This window comes from Notolepis coatsorum, assembly GCF_963971535.1.
Source record: "Notolepis coatsorum genome assembly, chromosome: 14".
NCBI lineage: Eukaryota > Metazoa > Chordata > Actinopteri > Aulopiformes > Paralepididae > Notolepis > Notolepis coatsorum.
In genome coordinates this window covers 70862577-70890019 of record NC_140178.1, presented here as the reverse complement: position 1 = coordinate 70890019, position 27443 = coordinate 70862577, and the positions used below count along the sequence as shown (strand labels likewise).

At 40.6% G+C, this 27443-nt stretch overlaps 3 protein-coding genes and 1 long non-coding RNA gene across 4 annotated transcripts in view; 3 read left to right on the top strand and 1 right to left on the bottom strand.

Annotated features, from left to right (window-relative positions):
- gaa (alpha glucosidase) overlaps nucleotides 1-5722 on the bottom strand; it is a gene marked incomplete at both ends in the record, with an annotated part of 66069 nt that extends 60347 nt beyond the window's left edge. Inside the window, one exon of the mRNA XM_084329139.1 lies at nucleotides 5049-5722. Coding sequence (XP_084185265.1) covers nucleotides 5049-5722 — 674 coding nt within the window. The remainder of the gene's footprint in view (nucleotides 1-5048) is intronic.
- LOC311240313 (uncharacterized protein) lies at nucleotides 370-23017 on the top strand. The gene is made up of 9 exons (XM_084328886.1): nucleotides 370-442; nucleotides 2451-2538; nucleotides 11362-11426; nucleotides 13214-13272; nucleotides 13448-13557; nucleotides 17304-17440; nucleotides 17628-17721; nucleotides 22701-22802; nucleotides 22925-23017. Exons 4-8 carry the CDS (start codon nucleotides 13269-13271, stop codon nucleotides 22797-22799), a joined length of 444 nt encoding a protein of 147 aa, XP_084185012.1. The 5' UTR covers nucleotides 370-442; nucleotides 2451-2538; nucleotides 11362-11426; nucleotides 13214-13268; the 3' UTR covers nucleotides 22800-22802; nucleotides 22925-23017.
- LOC311239844 (sterile alpha motif domain-containing protein 9-like) lies at nucleotides 14167-16522 on the top strand (the record flags this gene model as incomplete). The annotated part of the gene is given in 2 exon segments (XM_084328292.1): nucleotides 14167-15824; nucleotides 15826-16522. Coding segments are annotated over 2 exon segments (2262 nt in total). The 5' UTR covers nucleotides 14167-14259.
- A 771-nt stretch (nucleotides 23018-23788) lies between the features above and the next one.
- On the top strand, nucleotides 23789-26130 carry LOC311240314. Its single transcript, XR_014620485.1, has 3 exons — nucleotides 23789-23888; nucleotides 24009-24146; nucleotides 25342-26130. It is a non-coding gene; the product is annotated as an uncharacterized lncRNA (long non-coding RNA).
- The last annotated feature ends 1313 nt before the right edge of the window (nucleotides 26131-27443 follow it).

Genomic DNA, 27443 nt, shown 5'->3' with positions numbered 1-27443 from the left:
AATGGGTACAGTACAGTACAGCTCAATACATACAATTGTTAAGGGGATGCAGACCAGAGAAAGACCTGTCAAATCCTTTCCTCTACCCTCATCCTCTGACCCACTTAAGCTACCTCCCCTCTCTTTCTTCCTCTTACTCTCCTTCCCCTCACTTTCCCTACACAGGAAAAACTGGGGAGTCATTTTCCCAGAGTAATTATTACGGAGTTATTATTTTCCTCTCAAGTAGTCATATTTACTACATTTGGGGCATAATCATTGCCTGTGGCCAATAGAGTGAGAGTAAAGTTCCAGAAGAGTTTCTATTGGAGTAATACAGCATTGGTCACGCCTACTATCCATATAATTCCCAAAGGTGCCGACGCCATCTTTCTCTCTCGGCAAGTCCTCAGCAAGAGCGCAATACAGCGATATTTTCCTTCTCTTGGATGCCAAATACCAGGTAAGATTATTATTATTATTTGTTAATTTATTAAACAGCAATGTGTGTAACTAATTTGCAACATTACAGCTATAGCCACAGAGCCATCTATCATGCAGGATGATGTTAGCATGTTAGCTGCTACGTTTTGCAGGCACGCTATGTTTTACAGTTTTATGGACAATAACTTAAGAACAGGTACGTCGGTGCAACACGAGTATTCAATTATCAACAGTATTGCTATCGGGGACAGTGCACATTAATCAACATGTCGGTTTTCATGTAAAATGTATATGAGCTAGTGTTAGCCAGAAGCTAATTTTCACCTGCATGGCTATACCTGTATAGGCCTGAGACCATACCTGTAGGCCTAGGCTGTTGTTAAAAGTAGTGATATAACTATTCATACAAAAACGGACGTATTAAGAACATACAAGACAAGTAGACATAGTACAGGAGACGGAACAATTATGTTACATGTTTGCGGACTTTGCTGAAACGGCGGCAGAGACAACGTGTGTTTTACTCTAAATAGAGTCACGTAAATTTGCCGCGATGTGCTGTAGGTTGACTGTTTTACTAGCGGTAAATGGACATAACAAGTTAATTTGACGCACTGTTCGGTTCAACAAGTGTTTATTTGAACCATTGTACTGGGTTGACTAATTTGAATGAATGCCCAACAATTCGCCTCTAGATTGTGGATTGACTCTTTAGTCTTAATGCGGAACCAAACTGTTAGCGCTTGTTTCCGCCCAGACACTTTTCACTGTCGCTCGTTGATTGATTGATTGAAAAGTTTATTAACAGATTGCAGAATGAGTACAGTACATCTCAATACATACAATTGTTAAGGGGATGCAGACCAGAGAAAGACTTTCGTCTTGTTTACATCAGGGTCCCCCATTTTCAATTCATCATAACATATATGACATACATGACATACAGATAGACAGTACTGCTACATCTATACATTTATGACATATCAGATTTGCAAATACAGTACTGTTTGTGATACAAAAGTGTCCAGAAAAGGAGTGTATATACATTTGGCGTAGAAACTGTACATTGGAGGAGGTTGGTGGGGTGGGGTTGGGTGAGGGCTGTACATTGGAGGTGGGGGGGGGGGTTGGGTAGGGTAGGGGACACACACACATTTTACACTGTACATTGGAATATTGACAAAGCCTTACTTGGTCATTTACTGTACAACTAGGTTAGGACATTTGTAGGGGCCATTTTCGAATTGCAGTCTCACGTAGGTGTTTTTTGAGTGTTTTTGAAGGTGGGTAGTGATTCACATTCCTTTACAGCTTTAGGCAGGGCGTTCCACATTGATGTGGCATAATTGCGAAACGTGTTTAGTCCCTTGTTTGAGCCGAATCTGGGTTTTACATGATTTGTGGAGCTCCCTCTGGTGTTGTGATCGTGGTATTCACTGACCTTTGGGAAGTATTTTGACATGTACATGGGTACCTTGGTCGCGTAGTGTATCTTGTAGACCAGGCCCATTGCAAGTTGCTGTACTCTGTCGTCTACTCTAAGCCATCCTAGGTTGTCAAAGTGGGCAGGGGTGAGGTGGGTTCTAGGAGTCAGGTCAAGTAGTAGTCTGACTAGCTTGTTTTGAGATGTTTGTAATTTGTTTTTTAGTGCCTTTGAGGTGCTTTGGTACCATGAGGTGCAAGCATAGTCGTAGTACCCTTGAATGAGGGCTCCTGCTAAGATTTGTGAGACGCTCCATCACCGTAATGTTAGGTATGCGTGTTCTGCCTCCATGTATAATATAATGGAAACTTGTGGAACTAGATAGCCTCACAGTAAATTTCACAGAGTAAATTTTACTCAAACTGAGTCAATTTGAGCCCAAGACGTGAGTAAAGTTTTACTCAGTTTGAGTAAAATGTACTCAGCGAAATTTACTGTATGGTGCTTTTGTAATATTTTCTAATTGTAACACTCCTCATAATGCATGAGTTGTTGTGCCCTATATGTATCATCTTAGTAACTGTTATTATTTATTTGCCATCAGATGCAGGCTGTACGTGTTAAACACGTTGACCGGCAGAAATTCATCTGTTTTGAGGGCCAATTGACCTTCACAACTTTTTTGGAGTGTGGTGAGTGAAACATTTTGCACAGTGAAAGGGTTAAGGTGACAAATGATACTGACTTGTAAAATGGAATTTGAATCATAGCTGTGAGTAGGCCTGCCACGATAACACATTTTGCTGGGCGATTAATTGCCCCCGAAAATATCGCGATAAGCGATGTTATTGCGACCGGTTCGAGATTTTTTTTATTATTTTTTTATTTTATTTTTTTCCCCAAAAGTTCTTAATTTTTTTTAAAAAATTCACAAATATAATGATAATAGCATAATAATGCAAGGACACCGTTTCAAAGTGCAATAAACTTTTATTTAACATTGCACTGTAATAAAAAACAATATATAAAATGGACTCTGTCTCTGTTGGCAAAAATTGCACTTGAATAAAAAACAACCAAAAACTATAAATAAAATGGACTCTCAGCCTCTGTTCACAAAAATGCACTGTAATAAAAAACAAAAACAATATATAAAATGGACTCTCAGCCTCTGTTAACAAAAATGCACTGTAATAAAAAACAATATATAAAATGGACTCCGTCTCTGTTGGCAAAAATTGCACTTGAATAAAAAACAAATAAAATGGACTCTCAGCCTCTTAACAAAAATGCACTGTAATAAACACAAAAACAATAAATAAAATGGACTCTCAGTCTCTGTTAGCAAACATTGCACTTGAATAAAAAAACACACACAACCAAAAACAATAAATCAAGTCTCTGTAAAAATGTATTGCACAGTTTGCACTTAAATAAATATTACACATTAGGCACAGATGAGTCATACATTCCTTAACAGGCAACACTGCCAATCCAGTTACAGTAGGAGTACCTTTGTAAAAAAAAAAAGAAAGGTGCAGAATAACGACATAAAAATACTTGATATTAATCAAAGCAGCCAGATGCATCAACAAACAAATAAAATGGACTCTCAGCCTCTTAACAAAAATGCACTGTAATAAACACAAAAACAATAAATAAAATGGACTCTCAGTCTGTTAGCAAACATTGCACTTGATTCGAATAAAAAAACACACGCAACCAAAAACAATAAATCAAGTCTCTGTAAAAATGTATTGCACAGTTTGCACTTAAATAAATATTACACATTAGGCACAGATGAGAGTCATACATTCCTTAACAGGCAACACTGCCAATCCAGTTACAGTAGGAGTACCTTTGTAAAAAAAAAAAAAAAGTGCAGGATAACGACATAAAAATACTTGATATTAATCAAAGCAGCCAGATGCATCAACAGATGCATCAACAAACAAATAAAATGGACTCTCAGCCTCTTAACAAAAATGCACTGTAATAAACACAAAAACAATAAATAAAATGGACTCTCAGTCTCTGTTAGCAAACATTGCACTTGAATAAAAAAACACACACAACCAAAAACAATAAATCAAGTCTCTGTAAAAATGTATTGCACAGTTTGCACTTAAATAAATATTACACATTAGGCACAGATGAGAGTCATACATTCCTTAACAGGCAACACTGCCAATCCAGTTACAGTAGGAGTACCTTTGTAAAAAAAAAAAAGAAAGGTGCAGAATAACGACATAAAAATACTTGATATTAATCAAAGCAGCCAGATGCATCAACAGATGCATCAACAAACAAATAAAATGGACTCTCAGCCTCTTAACAAAAATGCACTGTAATAAACACAAAAACAATAAATAAAATAGACTCTCAGTCTGTTAGCAAACATTGCACTTGATTCGAATAAAAAAACACACACAACCAAAAACAATAAATCAAGTCTCTGTAAAAATGTATTGCACAGTTTGCACTTAAATAAATATTACACATTAGGCACAGATGAGAGTCATACATTCCTTAACAGGCAACACTGCCAATCCAGTTACAGTAGGAGTACCTTTGTAAAAAAAAAAAAAAGGTGCAGGATAACGACATAAAAATACTTGATATTAATCAAAGCAGCCAGATGCATCAACAGATGCATCAACAAACAAATAAAATGGACTCTCAGCCTCTTAACAAAAATGCACTGTAATAAACACAAAAACAATAAATAAAATGGACTCTCAGTCTGTTAGCAAACATTGCACTTGATTCGAATAAAAAAACACACACAACCAAAAACAATAAATCAAGTCTCTGTAAAAATGTATTGCACAGTTTGCACTTAAATAAATATTACACATTAGGCACAGATGAGAGTCATACATTCCTTAACAGGCAACACTGCCAATCCAGTTACAGTAGGAGTACCTTTGTAAAAAAAAAAAAAAAGTGCAGAATAACGACATAAAAATACTTGATATTAATCAAAGCAGCCAGATGCATCAACAGGCCATGTGCAAATCTGTAGCTACTTCAGTTTGGCAGATTTCTAGCAAGAAACACCAACATGTTGACGTTGTGTGGTTTAAGGCAGGATCTCTGAGGAGTAGCGATGTTGCCAGCTGTGCTAAACATTCTCTCTGAGCTGGTGCTTGTTGCACAAATGCACATGTATTTTTGTGCTAATTTGGCCATCAAAGGATACCTTCTTTGATTATCACGCCACCACATCAAGGGATCAGAAGATGCATCAAGTGCATCTTCTTGGAGAAACTTGGTCAGCTCTGCATCAGCCTGCACTCTTTTTGGAACTCCAGCCTGGGCCTGACCTGTTCTTCTGTTTTGAAGAAGGTCACTCAGCTTCTTCTTCTTGGCGGCTGCAGCAGGAGCTTCATCATTTCCTCCAGCAGCTGCAGCTCTGGTACCTTCTCCACTTCCTTCTGGCTCTTTTAAGTCCAGTAGTTCTTGCACAAGTTGAAGTTTGACATCATCCAATGCCTCTGCCTCCTCCATGCTGCCACGGTACCTTGGATCTAAGATGGTGGCCTTTCTCAGCAGGTCTTGGATTGCAGGTGACTTGTATTTTCCAGTCAGGACCCTGCACATGTTTTCTTTGATAGTGGCTGTCAGTGCAGTGTCATCGGGGCCTGGAGAGAGAAGGTCACCTTTAATCAGTTCCAGCACAGGCTTAACTGAGGACACTGTGACATATTTTTCTCCTGAGAGGATGTCTGTCAAGTCAGCCACTGGTTTCATTGCTGCGTTGATGGACTCCAACACAGCAACATCCTGCCAGGTTGGGTTGAGGTGGCCATGTTTTCGGTCTTGAACCAGGACACTTCTTATGGCTGGGAGTTGCTCCAGCACCCTCTCTATCATCTTCTGCTTAGTGCCCCATCGTGTGGCAACATCCTGTGGGAAAGATAATATTGTTCTTTTTCATTAGTTAGTCTATATCAACATTCTTAAACAAATACTACCTTTTACATTTCCATTATTTATCATTAATCATTTGTACATGTTATAATATTTTTATATTCTATATTCATATTTCTTTATTATATTGGCCAGTTCATACTTTTAAAAGAGACTACTACTAGGGTCTCGATTCTACTGGTTACACACACACACACACACTCTCATGAAAGTACAGACAATACAGGCTACTATAAAGTTAGATTATATAATGTAAAATAAAAATAACTTTAAATATTTTGTGTTGCAAATTAAACTATCATTAAACATCACTCACCAGTACTAGACTGTGTTGGGGGAGATTATTCTCACTCTGTGCCTTCCTCAGTTCTCTCCTCTTCAGCCAGCTCATGTTGAATGTGTTGACCAGACTTCTGCAGACACCCATGGCACGTGCTGTCCGATCTTTGTCACTGTCCAGACCATGGGACACAGCAAGGTGGAGGTTGTGGCCAAAGCAATTGAGCCATGGCCAGCCAAGGTCCCTTATTGCAGCCATAATGTTAGGACCATTGTCTGTAGTCATGCAGGCTAGCTTGTGTTCATCCAGTCCCCATTCTGCTAAAGCAGACTTAAGGTTTTCTCCAAGGTTGTCAGCAGTGTGGTTTTCAGGGACATATCTGGTCTCTAAACACTTGGAGTGAAGGGTCCAGTCAGCACTTATGTAGTGAATGGTCAAGCTCATGTAGGGGGTCATATTTGAGCTTGACCACATATCTGTAGTGGCAGAGTAAAAAGAGACGTCTTTGACCTCCTTTAATATTGCGTCTTTCACGCTGTTGTAAAGTTGTGGAATTGCTGTTTGTGAGACGTATGTTCTCCCTGGCAGTTCGTACTGGCTGTCAAACGTTTGGAGCATTCGTCGAAATGCCGGCTTGTCCACAGTGTTAAATGGCTGCATGTCTTTAGCGATGAAGCTAATTACACTCTCCGTGAGCGCGCACCATTTTGCGCTGTCCCGTTTATATTTACTTTGTCGGCCAAACGCACCAGTGAGTGTCGACTGTCGGGAAGAAGAGGGAGCTGTTTTTTTCCCCAGCTCGGCATACTGGAGGGGGTGGTTGTGCTTCAGATGCAGATGCAAGTTTGTCGTGTTAGCCCGTTTAGTTGCTACTTTTTTTAAACAAATTCGACATACCGGCTCGTTGACGTTACAAGGTTCACCTCGCTCATTTCCTTTGAATCCAAAATGTTCCCACACTGCGGCGGTAGCATTTGGCTTTGCAACCAATTCCATTGTTTTCCTTCTAGTCTCCAAATCTCCACTCGGGTTTGTTTACTGTTGGCCAGAGCCAGATGTTGTAGCGTGCGCTACACGTTGTTGTTGTCTGTCTGAGCACATGTAATGCCAGTGGCCCGGCGCCCCGCCTCCTCACACAGAGAAGAGGTTTTGGTTCCGCCTCACAAACGCGCAAATAGCAATTAATCGCTCCCGTCAAAATCATCGCATTCATTTGAATTATCGCGGCAATTAATCGATTTATTGCTTATCGCGGCAGGCCTAGCTGTGAGTATGCTCATTATACCATGGAGCCAATCAGATTGCTTGATTTGAGCTAGCCATTTTATAATAAATATTTCACTTCATTAGCAGAAAATGAAGATATTGATTTATATGTGTATATTAAGGCTGTCAATCTATTAAAATATTTAATCTGATTAATCGCATGATTGTCCATAGTTAATCGTGATTAATCGCAAATTAATAGCATATTTTGTATCTGTTCTAAACTAAATCTACCTTAAACAGATCTTTTTCAAGTTTTAATTCTCTTATCAACATGAGAGTCGACAAATGCTTGCTTTATGCAAAAAATGCATGTTTATTTATTGCCACAATGAGAAATACTGTCCAGAATCTTCAAGTAACTAAGATGTGCAAACTGCATTGTAAAAAACAAACAAAAAAAAAACAAAAAAAAAACAGATGGGCATACCAATTTACTAACTGTAACATTACATAGTAATGATTACTATGATTATGATCATTGGCTTCCAGTACGCTACAGGATAGATTTGAAAGGAAAACGCCAACATTTTGGGAAATTAGCTTAATTGCCATCTTCCCTGGAGTTAGACAAGAAGATACATACCTTTGTTGTCTCTGTGCGTGCGTTAGGCTTAGGGAACGCCCGCTCCGTTAGCTTAGCTTCATCACTGGAAGTGGGGCAGACCTGTACCCTGAAGTTCCCTACAGTGCCCTACAGTCACGAAATACACTCCAAATACAACTCCAAAACGTTCCTGTAAACATGTTGTGACCTGTGTATTTACCACCTGGAGAAATAAAAAATAATTGAATTCGACATTTACGTTTTATAAGCAAATATACTCGGAACTATTTTTTGCCGAACCACTCCTCTGGGCGCAGTGATTTCAGTGCTACTTTCTAACGTGACGGCGTGTTTGTTTACATTCTCATTTCATTCAAAGGATCCGAACCGATTGAAGTTTATGGATACCATGACTTAAAATCCTCTTACCTTAACGATTAAAAGCCTCCCCAATTTAGAAAACGGTATTCCCATGGCTGGTGTTGATATGCTGCACGCTAACGGAGCTAACCAACCAGGCCTGTACGCTGCGACGAGATCGTCGCAAATTGCCCCCTAATTTGGCCGGTGCGAATGAAAAATTATATCTACTCGCAAGCTTGCGAATAGTGATTTCACCCCTTCATTCGCATTTCACTACACTAACATTAGCCTACAACCAGGGCTGTACAGGCGACATAATGTTGCGGTTGTAATTTCATTAGACAGACCAGCGCGGACATTTAATAACATGCAATTTAATTGACACGAGCAATGGGCTAACGTTAGCTGGTGGTCCCGAGTGAAGCAGGGACGGCGGAGCTATAGGCTAACGTTAGCTGGTGGTCCCGAGTGAAGCAGGGACGGTGGTAAAGTGAGGAAAGGGGGTGGGTTATATTGACAAGTGACAACGCTTGACAACAGAAGTTTAAACATAACTTCATATTTATTAGTTATTCGTTTCTGTATATCATCCACTGTGACTTTCCATCTCCGTGTTAGACTCTTCCTGTTTACATTCGAGTGTGACGTCATCACCTACGGCAGCTTAGACGATCAAAACGCGAACCTAGAACAAAACCCGGGGGGGGGGGGCTGGCTCTCTTGTGCGTTCTCGCCCCCTCTCTCTCTCGCTCTCTCTCTACATTCAATGATTTAAAGTAGCCAAACGTTACAGACAGTATAAATACTAACTGGATAGTTGATGATAAACATTTAATTTCATTATCTGAAATATTCTAAAATCATTAAGTCTGCTATAAGCCATTATCCCTTTGTGTGTAATTATTATTTTCTCACAGTAGTATATATATATATGTGTGTGTTTGGCTAAAGTGGATAGAAAACGCAGTACTGTGCAAAAAAAGGGCACCCAAGAGTTTTTATGTAAATAATTTTTTTTATTAGTGTGTCAGTAGACTACTCTTAGTACATTTTCATTAAATAATTTTTTAAAGCATCTTCATGGTTTAATAATGCAAACATATGTTGCAGGGACTTATTATAATCATCATATTGGCGTGACTGTATGCATCAAAGGGTTAAATCAAGCATTTTTAAGTGCTTTAGGAAATGTCAAAATATTGCGATATATATTGTGTATCGTGATATGGCCAAAAAATATCGCAATATCATTTAGAGGCCATATCGCCCAGCCCTACTATAATGGTAAAATAGTTATTAAAAAATTTGCCCCTAAAAAATATTCTTTGCCCCTAAATTTCTCATTTAGGGGCAAGTGTGCCCCTAGTGAAAAAGCTTAGCGTACAGCCCTGCCAACAACCGGACACTAAAGCAGATAATTAGGCTAACTTCCGGTCGGGGGGTTTCAAAATTAAAGAGCTATAGTGCTATAGACTCTTTTATTTTGGAACCCTCCCGACCGGAAGTCAAAATGTACCCTTGTTATTTGCTTGAGTGTCCGGTTGTTGGTTAGCTCCGTTAAAGTGTTAAGGGCTTTAAAAACAAATAGGAGAACCTTAATGGTCACCCCCCCTCCTACATCTCAGACCTCCCGGCACGGTGGTGTAGTGGTTAACACTGTCGCCTCACAGCAAGAAGGTCCAGGGTTCGATTCCCGCTTGGGGACCAGGTTTCCATGATGCCAGGTACCCAGGTGAGGTATCTCCCAGGCCTTTCTGTGTGGAGTTTGCATGTTCTCCCCGTGCTCGCAAGGGTTCCCCCCGATAAGATAAACCCAATGGAAAAACATGCACAACAACAGATCGCTAACGCTGTGGCGTCCTTGACGAAGACGGGCAGGAGCACTTGGATTGGTCCCCGGGGCGCTGCTCACATTGACGCCCTATCTGCTCCCGGCTGTACATGGGGGGAAGGACGACGCGATAGTGCAGAGACTCAATCGCATTGGCGACTGAGAAAAAGACAATGCATGTGTGTGTGCCGCTCCAATTGCATGTCCAGTTTGTTGCATGCCGAATAAAGACCCCCTAAAAGAGGTCCTGCATTATTATTTTTATTATTATTATTATTATCCTATCCCCCTATTATTCCAACACCAGGTCCCTCAGGTCAGCCGATCAGAGGTTCCTGACAGTCCGGAGGTCTAACCTCAAGCTCAGGGGGGGCCGTGCCTTTGCTGTCGCAGCCCCTGAACTGTGGAACAGCATCCCCACCTCCATTAGGCTTGCCCCCTCGATAGATGCCTTCAAATCTAGGCTCAAAACCCACTTCTACCTACTAGCCTTTCCCGTTCATTGACTCATGCCCTGTTTTCGTGTGTTTGCCTGTGTGCCCTCCCATAAAACGGAGTGTGATTGTTGTCCATATGTATCTATGTACCCCCTGTACAGCACTTTGGTTGACACGTGTCATATTAAATGTGCTATATAAATAAATCTGATTGCTGGATTGATTGACAGTAGTGTGTTGAACTTTACACTTGAACTATTCATCCCCATTTAACCCTTAATAATCAGCCATTTAACACAAAAGGACGACCCTCATGCATTGCAAATTTGCATCAAATTCAAAACAGAGTGATGCACAAAATAACTTAAAAAGAAAATAATAATTTAAAAGGATGCATAAAGTGTGCATGAAATAATAGGGGAAAGAAAAAGTTAGGAACTTGTTACATTCACAGACACAAGGGCTGAGGACTCGCACTCTTTCTCTCTCACACACACACACTTAACTTCCATGCCAAATTTCAGCCTCTTAGGGCGAAACCTGTGGACACTAGAGGGTGGGGACATTTTTGTGGACCAACCAACCGATTGACCTATAGAGCTGCTGGTTGAAGCAAAAAAAAGGAGAGCTGGAGAACCAGTGCAATGTTTGAAATGTTCACCTAAGTATCTTAAACTGAAGATGTGCCATCACAATGTGTTGTGTGTGTGTATTTGTGCCGGTGTAATATAAATAGTTCAGTAGATTTCCTAGTGTTGGACTGCCTCAGCTTCTCCTTTTTACAGTGAGAGAGGGATGTTCCATATGTAATATGTATTCCTTGGTCCGACCGGTGTCCATTTTGCTCTTCATTGACAGGTTATAGAGGCGATCAGGAAGCACGGAGTGAGACTGACAACAGTCCTGACCACTCATCACCATTGGTAGGTCAAATAGAAACCACCTCCTGCACGCCAGTCTGCTTTGTACTACTCTTTCACTCGAGTACCTAATGCTCATTAGATATAATGCTTGAATTGGCCTGCACGATAGACAAAAATATAATTATTGCAATTATTCTGACAGATATTAGCATTATGATGATGTTATGCTAAACTAACTTTCAGTAGCTCTCCGACAGTAGATGGTGGCAATTGACCTATCTCAAACCCCGCCCCAAACAAAGTTTGTCAGAGGAAAGCAACAGTTGTGATTGGAGGATCATGAAAAAGAGGGCAGGGCTTGAGATAGGGCCATAGCCCCCATTGGACTTCCCAGATGGTTCTCATTCTCGCGACTCCACTTAAGCCCCTTTCACACCGGCAGGGCTCCGGTTCAAGCTCCAGCTCCGTTCTTGAGCCTCTGAACCTTGGTGCTCTCTGGCGAACCAGCCCGTGTTTACACCTATTTAAGCAGAACCAATGTTCCACCCTCTCCGTCATCAGATGTCCTGCTAATATGTAATGTTCTACAGTAGGACTTACTACTATGATACCCATTAAAAGTAATTTGTGCTGGAATTAGGGCTGCAACTAATGACTATTTTGGTAGTCGACTAATCTGTCGATTTTTTTTCGATTAGTCGACTAATCGAAAACCAATTATGTAAAAAAAAAAAAAAAGGATATAATTTTTTTTTAACTACCTATCTTTGTGAAAGTGGCTTCTCAGCTCTGGTCCAGCTGAAGACTGAGCAGAGGAACAGATTGGACATTGAGCATGACCTCAGAGTTGCTTTGAGTCAGGACCAAACAACATCCCCAGTTATCCCATTAGTTCCCCCAAACGTACTGTCGGTCTGTTATGTTAAGCTAAGAAGTCTTCAGCTGGCTGGACCAGAGCTGAGAAGCCACTTTCACAAAGATAGGTAGTGAAAAAAATAAATAAAAAATTATAATTTTTTTTTTTTTTTTTTTTATGACTAATCGACGCAACAATATCTCGTCGACGATTTTTCATAGCTGGAATGATTAATTTCAATCGTATACAGTGCGTGTGTTTTCGTGTGTGCGCTCGCGGGCTGAGGCTTGCTAAGCCTTTCTCCACGCATATTTATTTACAACAGTGCAAAATATTTCACTTTATTACATGGCGTTTTCACATTCGCCGAAATGCTTGCTTGTGATTGGTCAATAGCCCCCCGACAGCGGTCATTATTTTTCAATAATGACCGCTGTTTTTTCAATAATGACCGCTGTGCGCAGCTGTTCGCAATCAAGCCCACTGACACACACTGTTTCAGTGCAATTAGACACTGCCGGTGTTCTGCTGCCGGCGATGACAGGGGGCGGAGCCAGAACGCAGCCAGAACCAGTGTTGCGAGTCGATGTAAAATGAATTAGGTATATTGTTAGTAAGTTAGCCATGTAATAAGCGGGATAATGTATAGCTATACTCGGTCATTGTCGCAAAATAATTTACCTTCACTGACGTTTAAAACACCTCGCCGAAGCGGCTCGGTATTTTAAACTCCGTGTCGGTCAATTATTTTGCGACAATGACCTCGTAGCTATACATTATCCCTTACATAATATTTCAAAGCGAAGTAAAAAAATAAAATAAATATATATATAATAAAAAAAAAAAATCTGCCCCCTGTGTCAATGAAAATGCCCCCGCGTGCCTATGCGGGCACGCGTGCCTAGGGTTGCCTACCCCTGGTCTAGGCTATTTGTGAACCTCTATGTATTCTGGAAAATAATCTAAATATAATGCGTTACTTTATACACAGGGAGGGATTGTGATGTCTTGTAGTCTATGGTGAACTTGCAGCTACATTAACAGCAATGGGTAAGTGTAACAAAGGCAATGTGATAATTATTGTAGTTTAGATGATAACAGCTAGTCTACACTGTCTGCAAGATATTTTTTTTTAGTCCTACAGACATAACATTGTAATGTGATATTAATGTCTCCTAATATTAAATAAAACATTGCTGTTGTTTTGCCTCTTCTTATTGCACAGCTGGCAAACCTGAGCAGCCAACAGAACAATGGACCGAGTCAGATGTGAGCTCCTGGCTGACTACTATTGGAGTGAAGGAGCAGTACATCAAGAAATTGCACGAGGAAGAGGTAGACGGACGGATTCTCATTGAACTGACCGAGGACTATTTGAAGAAAGACATGGCATGAAGTCGGGGCCTGCTCTATTGCTAATCAAAAAGAGAGATGAGCGTGTGCAATCGCAACACAAAACTGAGAAAAGGGAAAAGGCCACTAGTGGCCAAAAAAGTGAAAATGGATGTAAGAGGAATAAGCAGACATCAGTTCACTCTGCTCCAGAGACAGAAAGAGGCCATCCTGAGACTCCTGACACAGAATGTGTCTCAAGGGAGAGACCAACTGACCAACAGTTGACCACAAAGAGACTGCAAACCACGGCCTTTTGACAAAGAGGGTGTTGATTTCACTTATGTTAAGCACAGTGTTCTGCAACCCGAATCTGGTGTCTTTGATCTGATAAGTCCTTGCCATGAATACAGATCTTTTGCCATAGCTGCCAAGTTAGATCGCACAAGGCTACAGGCAAAATTTGCGAAGGAGGTTCTTAAATTTGGCATCGGATGCATGAATATCAGATCAAATGGCACAATACACTTTGGTGTGATGGACAGCAGAGAGGATACAGGCTATGTACACAGTGAGATCATTGGCATCCCTGTGGTAGAGAAAGACATGTATGTGGATGCGTTAGATCATATTGAGAGGAGTTGCTCTGGCTCTGACAGTGAACATGTACGGCAGTGCATACGACCACCTCGGTTCATTGAGGTGATGGATGTAACGAGTACAGAGAAAGGATATGTAGTGGAGGTTGACATTGTGCCTTCAATAAGTATTGTTAAAGGCAGAGTGTATTCAGTTCATCTGCCGAACTTCAAAGTATCGGCTAACAAAATAGAATATGAGAAAAAAGCGACTTACCAGAGGGTAGGTTCAAAAACGGAGCCAGTGAGTGATGAAAGACAAAACGATTTTTATCACAGAGTCAAAGACAGGGACGCTCAAAGAGAGGAAGCAGAGAAGTGCCGGTTTCTCGGTACACCAGACATCTGGCAAGAGGACCTTGGAAGGAAACTCACAATGCTTGTGACTAGTGGCAAGAAATTCATTGAAAAAGAGAAATGGTACATACTTGTCACAAACAAATTCAAACCGGATGATCTTTGCAGTATTGACTGGTTACTCAACATGAACATTTTCTGTGTGTTCGATTTTGACCCAGAATCAAAGCTATCAGGGCTTTGCAGTAAATACATTGAACACCACGCCGCAAATATGCATTTCATGCAGAGCTACAGGATGCCCAGTGAGGTGAGCATTGGAGAATTTGTAAGCCATTTGCATCAGTTTGAGCAGACCAGCTGGATCTTTTGTAACGGGCGGACTGATTACAAAGGAAATGAAACCCCATGTGATGAAATGGCTTGGATCAAGACAAAAATGACTCTTTTGAGGGAATCCTTGATCTGCAAACAGATCTTGCCAAAAGGCACATTCCAAGTGATATTCCTTCTTACGTCACCTGCCGAGAAACCACTCTTGCACACCTTTTATGAGTTTTTCACTGATATGGAAGGCCATGAAGACATCCTTTGTATCTCCGAATCTGAGGAAAACTTCCAGAAGTGGCAAAGCTTTGCTGAAGCTTCGTGTGCAACAGAAATGGTGAACCGTTCCAGTGTTGTTGGAATGAAAATGAGTCATGTTGACGCAACACTGCAGCAAATCCAACCAGTAACCACACGAGACACCAAACACTTACCCATCTTTGTAAAAGGACAATGTCTTCTTGAAAGACGTGAAGAGGAAAGGATGTATTCCTTGGAAATCCTGGGTATTAATCATTGTAAAGAAACAAGTGAGGACTACATCAAAGCAGAGAAAGAGAACATTGAATGCCAGTTTTACCATGGAGGAAGGGTGACCTGGTTGAACTTCTGGCTTGCTGAGCAAGGCTATGTCGGAGAGGTAATTGAAAGGGATGCTTATCGTGAGGTTTCAAAACTTCTCCGTGACACATTGAAAAGGAATTCTGATCAGAATTCTGTGAGCACTATCAACATCTACCATCATCCGGGAAGTGGTGGCAGCACGGTGGCGAGGCAAGTGCTGTGGAACAACAGGAAAGATTTAAGATGTGCTGTTGTGAGGCCCTCATACCCAGCTGCTCTTGTCACAGAACATGCAGTTGAACTAAGAAAGTATGAAGAGAAAGATCCTCAGAGATGTGTTCCTGTGGTCCTTCTGATCGAAGACTCTGAAAAGGATTACCTTGATGATCTAAGGAATGAACTAGCTACTGCAATTAACAGCAAAAGAATCAACCAAGGAACACCGTTTCATTTTGTTGAGCTGCAGACGATCCCTTAATCCAGAAAAGAGGTGCAGTGAATCTCCATTACAGAATGTATCTGTCACTCACAAACTATCTGTTGAGGAGAAGAGAAAGTTTGCTGGAAAAAGACAGACACTTGAGGAATCTTTTCTACCAGAATTCATCTTAACATTTGTTTTGATGAGCGATGAATTCAACCATGAAAAGATTGTGGAGTATGTTGAACAATTTGTGAAACATCTGTTCCAAGACATTGATCCTGACTCTGTTGTCTCTCGCCTCATTCTCTATGTGGCATTGCTCAATACATACGTTCAAAACTCCTTCATCTCTCAATCCCATTGTGAAGCTCTTCTTACAATAACCATCCGCATGGATAGGTTTCACAAGAGTTTGTTTGAGGGAGCTCTAAGTGAACCAGCTAAACTGGTCCTCACACACCTTAGAGATGACAAGACTCACATAGATTCAGTCAGAATCATCCACCCGCTAGTTGCTAAGGAGATCCTTCAACAGCTCCTGGGGGACCAAAAGAGCCAAAGTAGTTTGGCAATGGATCTGCTCTGTGAGGATGCACTTTTTCAGCACAGATTTGGAAAGGAAGACTATTTGCTGTTTTTGAGAGCGCTGTTCATGAAACGTACTAGAATAAGCAAGGGGGATAAAAGTGATAGAACTTATGACAAATGTAAACCATGACCCCCCCCCCCCCCCCCCCCCATTTTCTCCCCAATTGTACTTGGCCATCCCCAATGCCCATGCTACCCCTTTATCAGTCACCATCTCCATTTCAAACAGTCATATGCAAAGCTTACCAGAGTGATACGAGTCAGGTCAGCACAGTTTCTTGGAGCAGGACTAGACTGCAAAATGATGGTGTCATCAGACTCCCCCTCATTGTCTGCACCAGAGCTGAGAACGGAGCTTTGGCTGGAGTTGCTTGCAGAGGTCCTCACTGAATCTAACAATCATGTAGACATATAAGTGTGATTAGATAGGAATGTTTGTGACAAGTGTAATGTAAAAAGGCCACATTAGATTAGGAAGGATCCACACGTTACATTGGGCATATATACAAAGATCATTTCAAAGTACAAAAATATACAGTACCTGTGTGACATTTTAGGTTAGCCAGGACACGTGTAGCCTTTTTACAACGCATCCGCGTTTCCGGCGCTCTGATTGGCCAGGTCATGTGACATGAGCGGCAATCGTGGGACGGCAAGTTTCTACACTGGTTAAGGGCACTCTTCGAAGTTGGTTAAGGTTAGAGTTTGTCTTAGAGCATGGCGATAGAACGCCAGGTAGTTTGCAGGCTGTTCGACGCGGAAATGGGCAAACACGCTATTGGGCGCACATGTCACATGACCTGGCCAATCAGAGCGCCGGTGTGGCAGTGAAAGGGTTAAATATACTTGGCCACCAAATTTAGGGGACTGTGGGAACAATGCTTAAAAATATGACTGTCTATCCATGACAGATGACTGAAAAGATTCTGAGGGACACAGCTGGAGGAGAGAGGATCATTGCCGATTATGCTCGGACAAAAACCCTAACGGATACCAGAAGACGCGACATGGTGAAGATATTGGTTGCGCACATGGCAAAAGAGCATGGGTAATTATGTTGTCATCTAAACATTACGCACCCAATACACATTTTTGGTTTTTACTAAGATCCTCCTTTTTGCAGAATTGGTAAATGATAAATGGTTATCCAAAGCGCTTTACATAGATTGTGCAGAAGGCATTGGCACAGCAATACTTTTGTTTGGATCTCATACTTGTGTATGTGTGCACTGTAGGACGAGTCCTTCAAGGCGTGTTAAAGAAGACTACGCAAAGGGCATCACTGCCTTATTCCCATACCTGGCCGATCCCCAGGGCAATTTGGGATATGTAAGTACATCAGGGAAAAGTGCAGAGAGACATTTCATCGGCGACTCAGTGCATGTGTGTGTGTGTTCCTGTGGGTCGCCCATCTTGCGTGTAGGGATGGGAATTGATAGGATTTTATCGATACGATTCCATTATCGATTCCCTTATCGATACCTGATCAATTTATAATTTAAATAAATAAATTGGAAATGCAACAGAACTACATTTAGTCATTTAGCTGACGCTTTTATCCAAAGCGACTTACAAGTTCTGTACGACAAGCCATCAGGAAGGGCACAACTCTATCAGCTGAGCAACAATGTTCATCAAAGTGTTGAGTGCTACAGTGTAGGTTAGTTTATTAGGACAAGTGCATGACAGTACGGTTAGTTAGGGTTAGATATTTTTTTTTAATTCAGATAATGGTTGAAGAAGTGCGTCTTTAGTCGACGGCGAAAGATTGGACGTGATTCGGCTGTCCTAACTGGGGTGGGTAGTTCATTCCACCATTGTGGGGCAAGGACTGAGAATAGGCGACTTCTCTTTGATGACCCTCCCGGAGCTCGGATAGGAGTAGGTCTGAGGCGGCCAGAAGATGCAGAGCGTCGGGGTCTAAGCTGGTTAGAATAACAACATGCAACTTGACATTTCTGATTGTCATTTATTGTTGAGCCCCCATGTCAGAAAAATACAAAAACTGTAAAAAATAAAACATTAACTATAGCCTACACTTAAATAAAATAATGTATTTGAGATTCTCTTAAAATGTATTTATTTTTTTATTCTTAAACTAATTTAATCTATTGAATAACAGGTTGTTATTCCTCTGACTTCTGTCTCTCACTCACACTCTCTCTCACACACACACACACACACACACAGAGAGAGAGCTCCCTCCCCGGGCCCCTGTCCTTTATGTATTGGCTTGTGTTGCTACACGGACACATTTGTATGTTGCACCACTGTACTTCCTGGCTTACAGTCTTGTAAACAAGCACTCACGTCTCTCATTATATGTGAACTAAAGAGTACAAGGTTTACACAACAGCCCCCACCTGCTGTTTTATTGTATTTGTACCTGTACTATCCGCTGTCAGCTGTTTATCTCTCTTTGTGAGCTTGATTAAATAGCGTTAGCTCACGTTAGCTCCGCGGCTAATTTTAGCTCACCCTGATCGAAATCAATGACTAAGTTCTAAAGCATTCAAGTAGTTTTCACTGCACATAGAAGTAGCCAAACAGCGGGAGCATTTCGGGAGCATATGTGTCACCTAGCAGCGCTTGCGACCACAACTCGGCCCGCCCCTTTGTTGGCTAGACCTTCTAGAGTTTTCTCTTTTTTTTTTATGTGTTTTTTTCTTTTCTTCACATTATTATAAATTGAATGTATAAGTACTTGTTTACTATAAAAACGAACAGTTAGAATATCTAAAATAGTGTCAAACCTGTGTTTAAATTTAGGTTGTTCACGGACTTTATTTCAATGAAACGGGGGCGTAATTACTGTATTTGCATGTGAATCAAACCTAGCCTGCAGCCCGCAGAGATTTACATTGGGGGAGTGTTTGAAGCGACGCACTGGCTGTTTACACTTTCAATGGGATTAGCACTCTGGATCAGAAAGAGATGAATGCATTGGATCTAATGAACGAGTACATGAACTTTGGTAAACCAGTTGATTCAGTCTCTGGCTCTCTGCTCACCGGTGAAAACACCGCGCTATTCAACGAAATTAACTGAGATCGGTCGAGATGCGTCTGCATGGGTAAGTTTAAGAATGTTTGTTTATGTTTACAGTAGCATGTTTACAATTCCGCATCTTTGATAAAACGACACCAAGTTTTTCTGCCGACCACAAGTCCAACCATGTCACGTTTATTACATTAACGTTAGCGTTCGTCTTGTTTACATCAGGGTCCCCCATTTTCAATGCATCATAACATTGACATACATGAACACAACGCATTGTAACGTTAACGCACCTGTCAACTGTACTTTACTATGGAATATACATGTATATTATCGCGACGCGTCGTCACAGACTAAACAGTGTTGTGAACACAACACATTGTAACGTTAACGCAGCTGTCAACTGTACTTTACTATGGAATATACATGTATATTATCGCGACGCGTCGTCACAGACTAAACAGTGTTGTGAACACAACACATTGTAACGTTAACGCAGCTGTCAACTGTACTTTACTATGGAATATACATGTATTGTTAGAAAATTTTTGGATCTAAATCACTTGGAGTTTGATCAGAAGAAACTACTCAACCTCGGCTGTCTTTAACTATGATTGAACACAACACTCTAACTCACCATGTTTAGATAATAAAGTACTCAACCTCTACTTGTCTACTGTCTGACTGAACACAACACTCTAACTTACCATGTTTAGATAATGAAGTACTCAACCTCTACTGTATTTAACTATGAGTGAACACAACACTCTAACTTACCATCTTTAGATAATGAAGTACTCAACCTCTACTGTATTTAACTATGAGTGAACACAACACTATAACTTACCATCTTTAGATAATAAAGTACTCAACCTCTACTGTATTTAACTATGAGTGAACACAAAAGTTAGAGTGTTGTGTTCACTCATAGTTAAATACAGTAGAGGTTGAGTACTTCATTATCTAAACATGGTAAGTTAGAGTGTTGTGTTCACTCATAGTTAAATACAGTAGAGGTTGAGTACTTCATTATCTAAACATGGTAAGTTAGAGTGTTGTGTTCAGTCAGACAGTAGACAAGTAGAGGTTGAGTACTTTATTATCTAAACATGGTGAGTTAGAGTGTTGTGTTCATTCATAGTTAAAGACAGCCGAGGTTGAGTAGTTTCTTCTGATATCACTTTCAAACTCCAAGTGATTTAGATCCAAAACATTTTCTAACAATACATGTATATTCCATAGTAAAGTACAGTTGACAGCTGCGTTAACGTTACAAGGTGCAAGGTGGAGAGCTGTAAACAAGACGAAAGTGTATGGATGCAGGGTCCATGTGTGTGTGTGTGTGTGTGTGTGTGTGTAATAACAACAAGTTTATAATCTCAGCACAGATTGCAGAATGGGTACAGTACAATACAGCTCAATACACACAATTGTTAAGGGGATGCAGACCTGAGAAAGACTTTCGTCTTGTTTACATCAGGGTCCCCCATTTTCAATGCATCATAACATTGACATACATGACATACAGGTAGACAGTACTGCTACATCAGTGTCTAAGAGAGGTGATGAGCATCAGATAGCAAGGTGGAGAGCTACATAACATTAGGTTGTGGTGGCTAGGAGGGATATGAGAACTGTGTGTGTGTGTGTAGTTTAAGATGCTGCATCACCGCTTAGCCACTGAGTCCAGCTAGTTTAAGATGCTGCATCACCGCTTAGCCACTGAGTCCAGCTAGTTTAAGATGCTGCATCACCTCTTAACCACTGAGTCCAGCTAGTTTAAGATGCTGCATCACCTCTTAACCACTGAGTCCAGCTAGTTTAAGATGCTGCATCACCTCTTAACCACTGAGTCCAGCTAGTTTAAGATGCTGCATCACCTCTTAACCACTGAGTCCAGATAGTTTAAGATGCTGCATCACCTCTTAACCACTGAGTCCAGATAGTTTAAGATGCTCATCACCTCATGACATGAGGACCGTGCGTATGTGTAGCTAGGAGTGATATGATAAGCAGTGTGTAAGCAGCTTGCAGAGCTACATAACATTAGGCCCATGCCACTGAGTGAGGACTTTGTTGCTTTTTCTTGTTGTGACATAGATTTAACAATAATTCTGGTGTCAAAGCAGCATGGGGGGGGGGGGTACATAGCTTCACAGTCCTATACAGTCCAGATAGGGGGTCCTGGAGAGACAGGGGTCCTGAGGAGAGAGAACTCTGATTCAGCAGCACTTAATTATGTTAATGTTATTCAGGTGAGGGGCGTTGCTGGAGGGGGGTTTGTTGACGCCCAGTTGAAACTGTCTGAAGTGTGAAAAGTTGCCTTCCTTTGAGACACCTTTTCACCTCTTTGGTAATCTAGAACACAGCCAGTTTTAGAAGTTATAATTGGGCACATCGTGTTCAAAACATTCTCAGATGTCAACATATGACACATCATTTGAAAGCTTAGATTCTGTACTTTAGCAATCTGGAATAATCTGAAAAATGAAAATGTAGAGATCTGGTATAAAGCGCTGTGAGGTGACACATATTACCAAAACCCAGGCAATTTCGAGCCCTTAAGGAATCAAATAGAGTCTGCCATGGCTACATGCTAACGTAACGTTATTGCGCAACTGTAGGCAGCGATAAGGGAATCGAAAGTCACAGGAGCCACACGGTTCCAGGCATCGGCCAATTAGGAACCGGTTCCCAATGGGAACCGGTTTTCGATTCCCATCCCAACTGCATGACAAATAAAGACTTCTAGTCTAACAATTATTATGTTTATAGGTCATTCTTGTTATATAATTTCTAGGGATGTTCGATATTGGCTTTTTTTTACCGATATCCGATATACCGATATTGTCCAACTCTTTAATTTCCAATACCGATATCAACCGATACCGATATATGCAGGGTTTCTCCCCCCCCCCCCCCCCCCCCCCCAAAAGGAATAATTTCAGGTAATTAACATTAGGCTACATATCTCTTGTCGTGGAATTAACACAACATTATGCATAACATTATCCAATCACATGCATGGTACATAAAACACCAACCCCTTTACTCCTCACTTCTCTGGAATTGCTTAAAAGGGCTGTGCGGAGTACGATTTCAACTAAATATTTGTTAACATTTCTGTATGCTGACCATTTCTCCTAACCTCAACAATTTCAGAACCACAGATGTCCTACCTGTTGACCTTGATTTTAGCAATTCTTCAGAGAAGGGCATGTGTTAAGTTTTAAGGAGAGAAATAAACACATTTACACATGCCCATTTAAACCAAATAACACTTTTTTTTTCTCTTACTTCTTGTGTTTTAGGAGCAGTATTACAATCCAGTAGATGGGAGTGGGTTTCTGGCATGGAGGGTGAAATCACTTCAAAAGGTAGCATCAGAGGGACAAAAGAAGAGCCACTGATCGGTATGTAATTTTGATTGTCCCAGTCCACTGTTTATCTAGCAACTGTGAAGATGGATCATTATAGTAAATGCATATCACTGGAAAGTATTGCAGCAGTATGTGTGGTTTCTACACTGTTACAGGTGGTCCAAATTCTGGCGACAGAGCCCCCTTCTCTGAGGAAAACCAGCTAACCACAGACACCCAGTTTCGTGAGGCCAGTGCACTGATGAAGCATACAACTGATGAAGCAATCATCAAGGAGAAGATGAAACAGACCTTCACCCATCGCCAAGAAATGATGCATGACCCAATCAAGTCCTCTGAAATATTCACCACCTTTCCACGATTCCTAGACATCACAGGAATGGTATGTGGCTTGCATTAAAGTCTAACTGAAATTAAAAATGACCTTTTTAAACAATTTAGATCACATCCCTGGTCATAGGGTGAACCTATTTAATAGGGCTGTCCCTGACTAAGGATTTGGATGGTCGACTAGGATTGTTAAAAAAAAAAAAAAAAAAAGTATATATATATATATATTTTTTTTATCATTCCATTTGGGCTGTGGGGGGTGCTTAATGTCTGAAGGAGTCAACTGAAGGCTTCTTGTCCTCTGCAAAAGCATACAATTGGTCCACTGATGAAATCCTCTTTCTGTGCCTGTTTTCGTAGGCAGTTAGCCTCTGGTATGCCTGCCATTAGCGTTAGCCACGCTTCTATGCCTCTTTTCTTTTGAAAAAAATTATAATATATATATATATATTTTTTTTTGTAATATTATATTCGACTAAGAGGTTGGCCAGTCGACTACGGCCCCTTTCGACCGATTAGTCGACTAATCGATTAATAGGGGTCAGCCCTACTATTTAACAATGTATGACAAAAAATTTCAACCATGTTTTATTCCATCTTGTCTGCAGATTGAGCAGGATTTCAGTCTGATGTTTGGTGATGACATCTCTGCAAAGTTCCTGGAGAAGTGGCCTACTTTCTGCAGGCAGAAAGTCCTTGAACAAAGCCGTGGCCTCACCCAGACCGGCGACCTTCAAGACCTGCTTCAGAATGCTGAATCCACAACAGACACAATAGAACTGAACAATGGTATGCTTGAATTAAAGGAATATAATAATGGAAGGGTGAATTGTTTTTTAAACAAATGGAAACACAGCTTTTAGTCAAATGTATTTCTGGTTTTTTTTATTTAATTTTTTTTATTTTTAGCATGGGACACGGGACAGTGAGATGTCCTCCCTCTTGCTCCTTGTCCACCTCCTGCCACCATCACCTCAGGGACGCAACAAGAGACCGGGAAAGCTCTCAGCCAGAGAAGCCATTGACTCCCTTGTGAAGTTCATAAAGGTAAGGTTACAGTTGCCTATATTATCGGCCGATATTGGCATTCAAATGTGATATAGGAAAATATCGGTAAAAAAAAAATTAATTATTTTTTTTACATTTCTATAACTAACCTTTATTTACCCAGGCAAGTAAGAACAAATTCTGATTTTATTTATTGTCAAAAGTATGCATAATGTTATGTTAATTCCACAACAAGACATATGTAATGTTAATTACCTGAAATTATTCAGTTTTTTGGGGGGGAAACCCTGCATATATCGGTATCGGTTGATATCTGTATTGGAAATTAAGAGTTGGACAATATCGGTATATCTGTAAAAAAGCCAATATCGAGCATCCCTAGTTACAGTTAAATTAAAGTATAAGAAGGATCACTGTTCTGTCTAGGGGTGCACGATATTGATTTGTTGACCCCGATATCGATACCAATAACTTTCTGCTCCTCAAGGTCGATACCGATAACCGATGTATATATTTATTGTATTATAATAATTTATTTTTTTATGTATATTCCTGTAGTTTTGACCTAACCAGATTTATCATGACATGAGCGTTACTATATGAACAAAGCCAAGAGAACAGTTTTGACTCTTCAAATAAAGTGACTATTTTTCCAAATAAATATAATTTGAGTCGATCACAAAATTCACAATCCGTCAATGTCATTAACAATGTGTTTCCCTGAACAACTAAAAACCAACAGGTATTGTGCTTTGTCAGTAGGGATGCTGTTCACATTTGAACCGATACGGTACCGGTACCCGTGAATCGATACCGGTACCCAACGGTACCTTTTTCGGTACTTTAGTCTCTAAAAATGTAATCTACCTACCTCAGTTGTGAGAAGAAAAAAAATCCAAACTTCAAATAACCACATTTTCGACCGTTTTTGGCTTGCCATTGCCCCGACTGCTTTGTTGTTGAATCAAGTCAAATCCTAAATAAGCATATATTGTGCGTGTGAACGTTGACATGAAAAGAAAAAAGTAAAAAAAATATATTTTTTTTTTATTATCAGAGCTATCAATACTTTTATCGGGATGACGTCATAATTGCTGATATCGGCCTGATAATTATCGTGCATCCCTAGTTCTGTCCCTGATATAGACCTGCATGATTGAAATCATGCAAAGACCACGGTTTGCAAACCGTGACTAATTTTAATAGCAAGACTAATGAAGTTCTCTTGTCACAGACTGGGACCAGTATCCAGGGGCATTTGGACAGCATCACGGAGAGCCTTCAACCCTATCTGCTTGCTGTGGGGACCCAGAGGAGTGTGATTCACAAGTACTTCATTGTGATTGACAAACATGCAATCCCTTGTAAGTCACCAGACTATCTTGCCTCTTTTGATGAGCTTTTCAAAGCTCATTTTGTCTTTGGTACCTCATACAACCGGGATCTGGCCAATATGTACAACTTCTTGCAAACCGCCATTTACAAGATCAATGCTGCTACCACTAATGTCAACCCCAGGGTTAAAGAGATGAGGGCTCGGATGCTGCACTGATTTCTTTTTTATACTGGGAGGATATTTTATGTTGAGGCCTCTGATGCTGCACAGACTTTTGATACTGAGAAGATATTTTATGTTGAGGCCTCTGATGCTGCACAGACTTTTGATACTGAGAAGATATTTTATCTTGAGGCCTCTGATGCTGCACAGACTTTTGATACTGAGAAGATATTTTATCTTGAGGCCTCTGATGCTCCAGTGTTTTTTTGATAAGATGTTGTGTTTCATTTGCAAAAACTCTCAGGCAAATGCCAATTCACTGAGGCACTTGAGGATGATCCACGGACTTTGTTCAGGAAGGACACTTCGCCTTAAATGTGGTCAGCCTGGTTGTTTACATGTCTTTTGCACTTTTTCTGGGTTTCGAAAGCATCTTAAAGCACGTCATCAACCATGTGATGATCCTGGTGAAGGCCGCTCTACAGCTGAACATTTAGCTGAAAGTTATGTTGATGACTTTCCATCAGGCAGTGCCCCTTCTGACCCAGTCCTTCCAGTCCTTCTTAATAATAGTCTTGTAGACAGCTGTGCTGCAACAGTAGCTGAACTTAAAGTGGCAGGTGTAGGTGAAACAATAATCAACTCTTTGGTAACTTCAATGGAAGTGATTGTTGATGATATCCATAATCAAGCAAAACAATATGTGAAGCAGTGTCTATCTTTACAGGAACCTATCAAAAGTGAGGTTGAGTGTAAAATTGATCAGTGTTTTGAAGAAATTGAAAATCCCTTTTGTATCTTAAATTCTGAAACTAAGAGAAGGCAATATTTTACAGAGAAGTGGGGAAGGGTAGACCCAGTTGAATATGTCCTTGGTACAAGATTTGATACCCTGCGCAATCGGACTACTGGAACTTATGATCAGGCTGTTGTTACTGATAATTATTTACAAACACCCTAATATAGAAGAGATGATGCAGAGTGATTCCAGTTTAAGAGATGATCTTCTTAATGACTTGTGTGATGGAGAGTTTTTCAAGAGTCATCCTCTATTTTCAAAACAGAAGCATGCAATTCAGGTGCAGCTTTTCTATGATTATTTTGAATGCGCGAATCCGTTGGAGAGTAAAAAGGGAATACATAAATTAGGAGCAATCTATTTCACCTTGCGTAATTTTTCTCCAAAGTACAACTCAATTCTGCTTAATATTCATTTGGTTGCTTTATTCCATGCCCAAGACATTAAAACACATGGCTTTTCTAAAATACTTGCTCCACTTGTGGAAGATATTAAAATACTGGAGAAGGATGGAATTAAGGTCCCATTGTATGATCAGCCAGTGTATGGAACTATTGTCCAAGTTACAGGTGACAACCTTGGTATTCACGGTTTGTTTGGTTTCGTAGAATCATTCGGTGCCAGATATTGTTGCCGCTTTTGTCTTGCTGAGAGAGGACTTTCAGACAGAATTCAAAGAAGATTCACCCAAGATAGTTATGCGAACTCGAGCACTTCATGCAGAACACTGCCACACAATGGAGACTACTATTGGTCTTCCCTATGTGATGGGAGTTAAACGTTCTTGCATTCTAAATTCCTTGCAGTACTTCAATACATGTGACAATTTCTCTGTCGATATTATGCATGATATCTTGGAGGGCGTGGCACAATATGAAATGAAACTGCTAATACTACACTTGATTAAAACTACACAACATCAAAGGAAATAGACTTGAGAATTAAGAGCTTTAACTATGGTTACCTGGAACAAAACAACAAGCCACCTGCATTGAAGTTAGTAGAGACCTCAAATGACTTGGGGTTAAATGCAATCCAA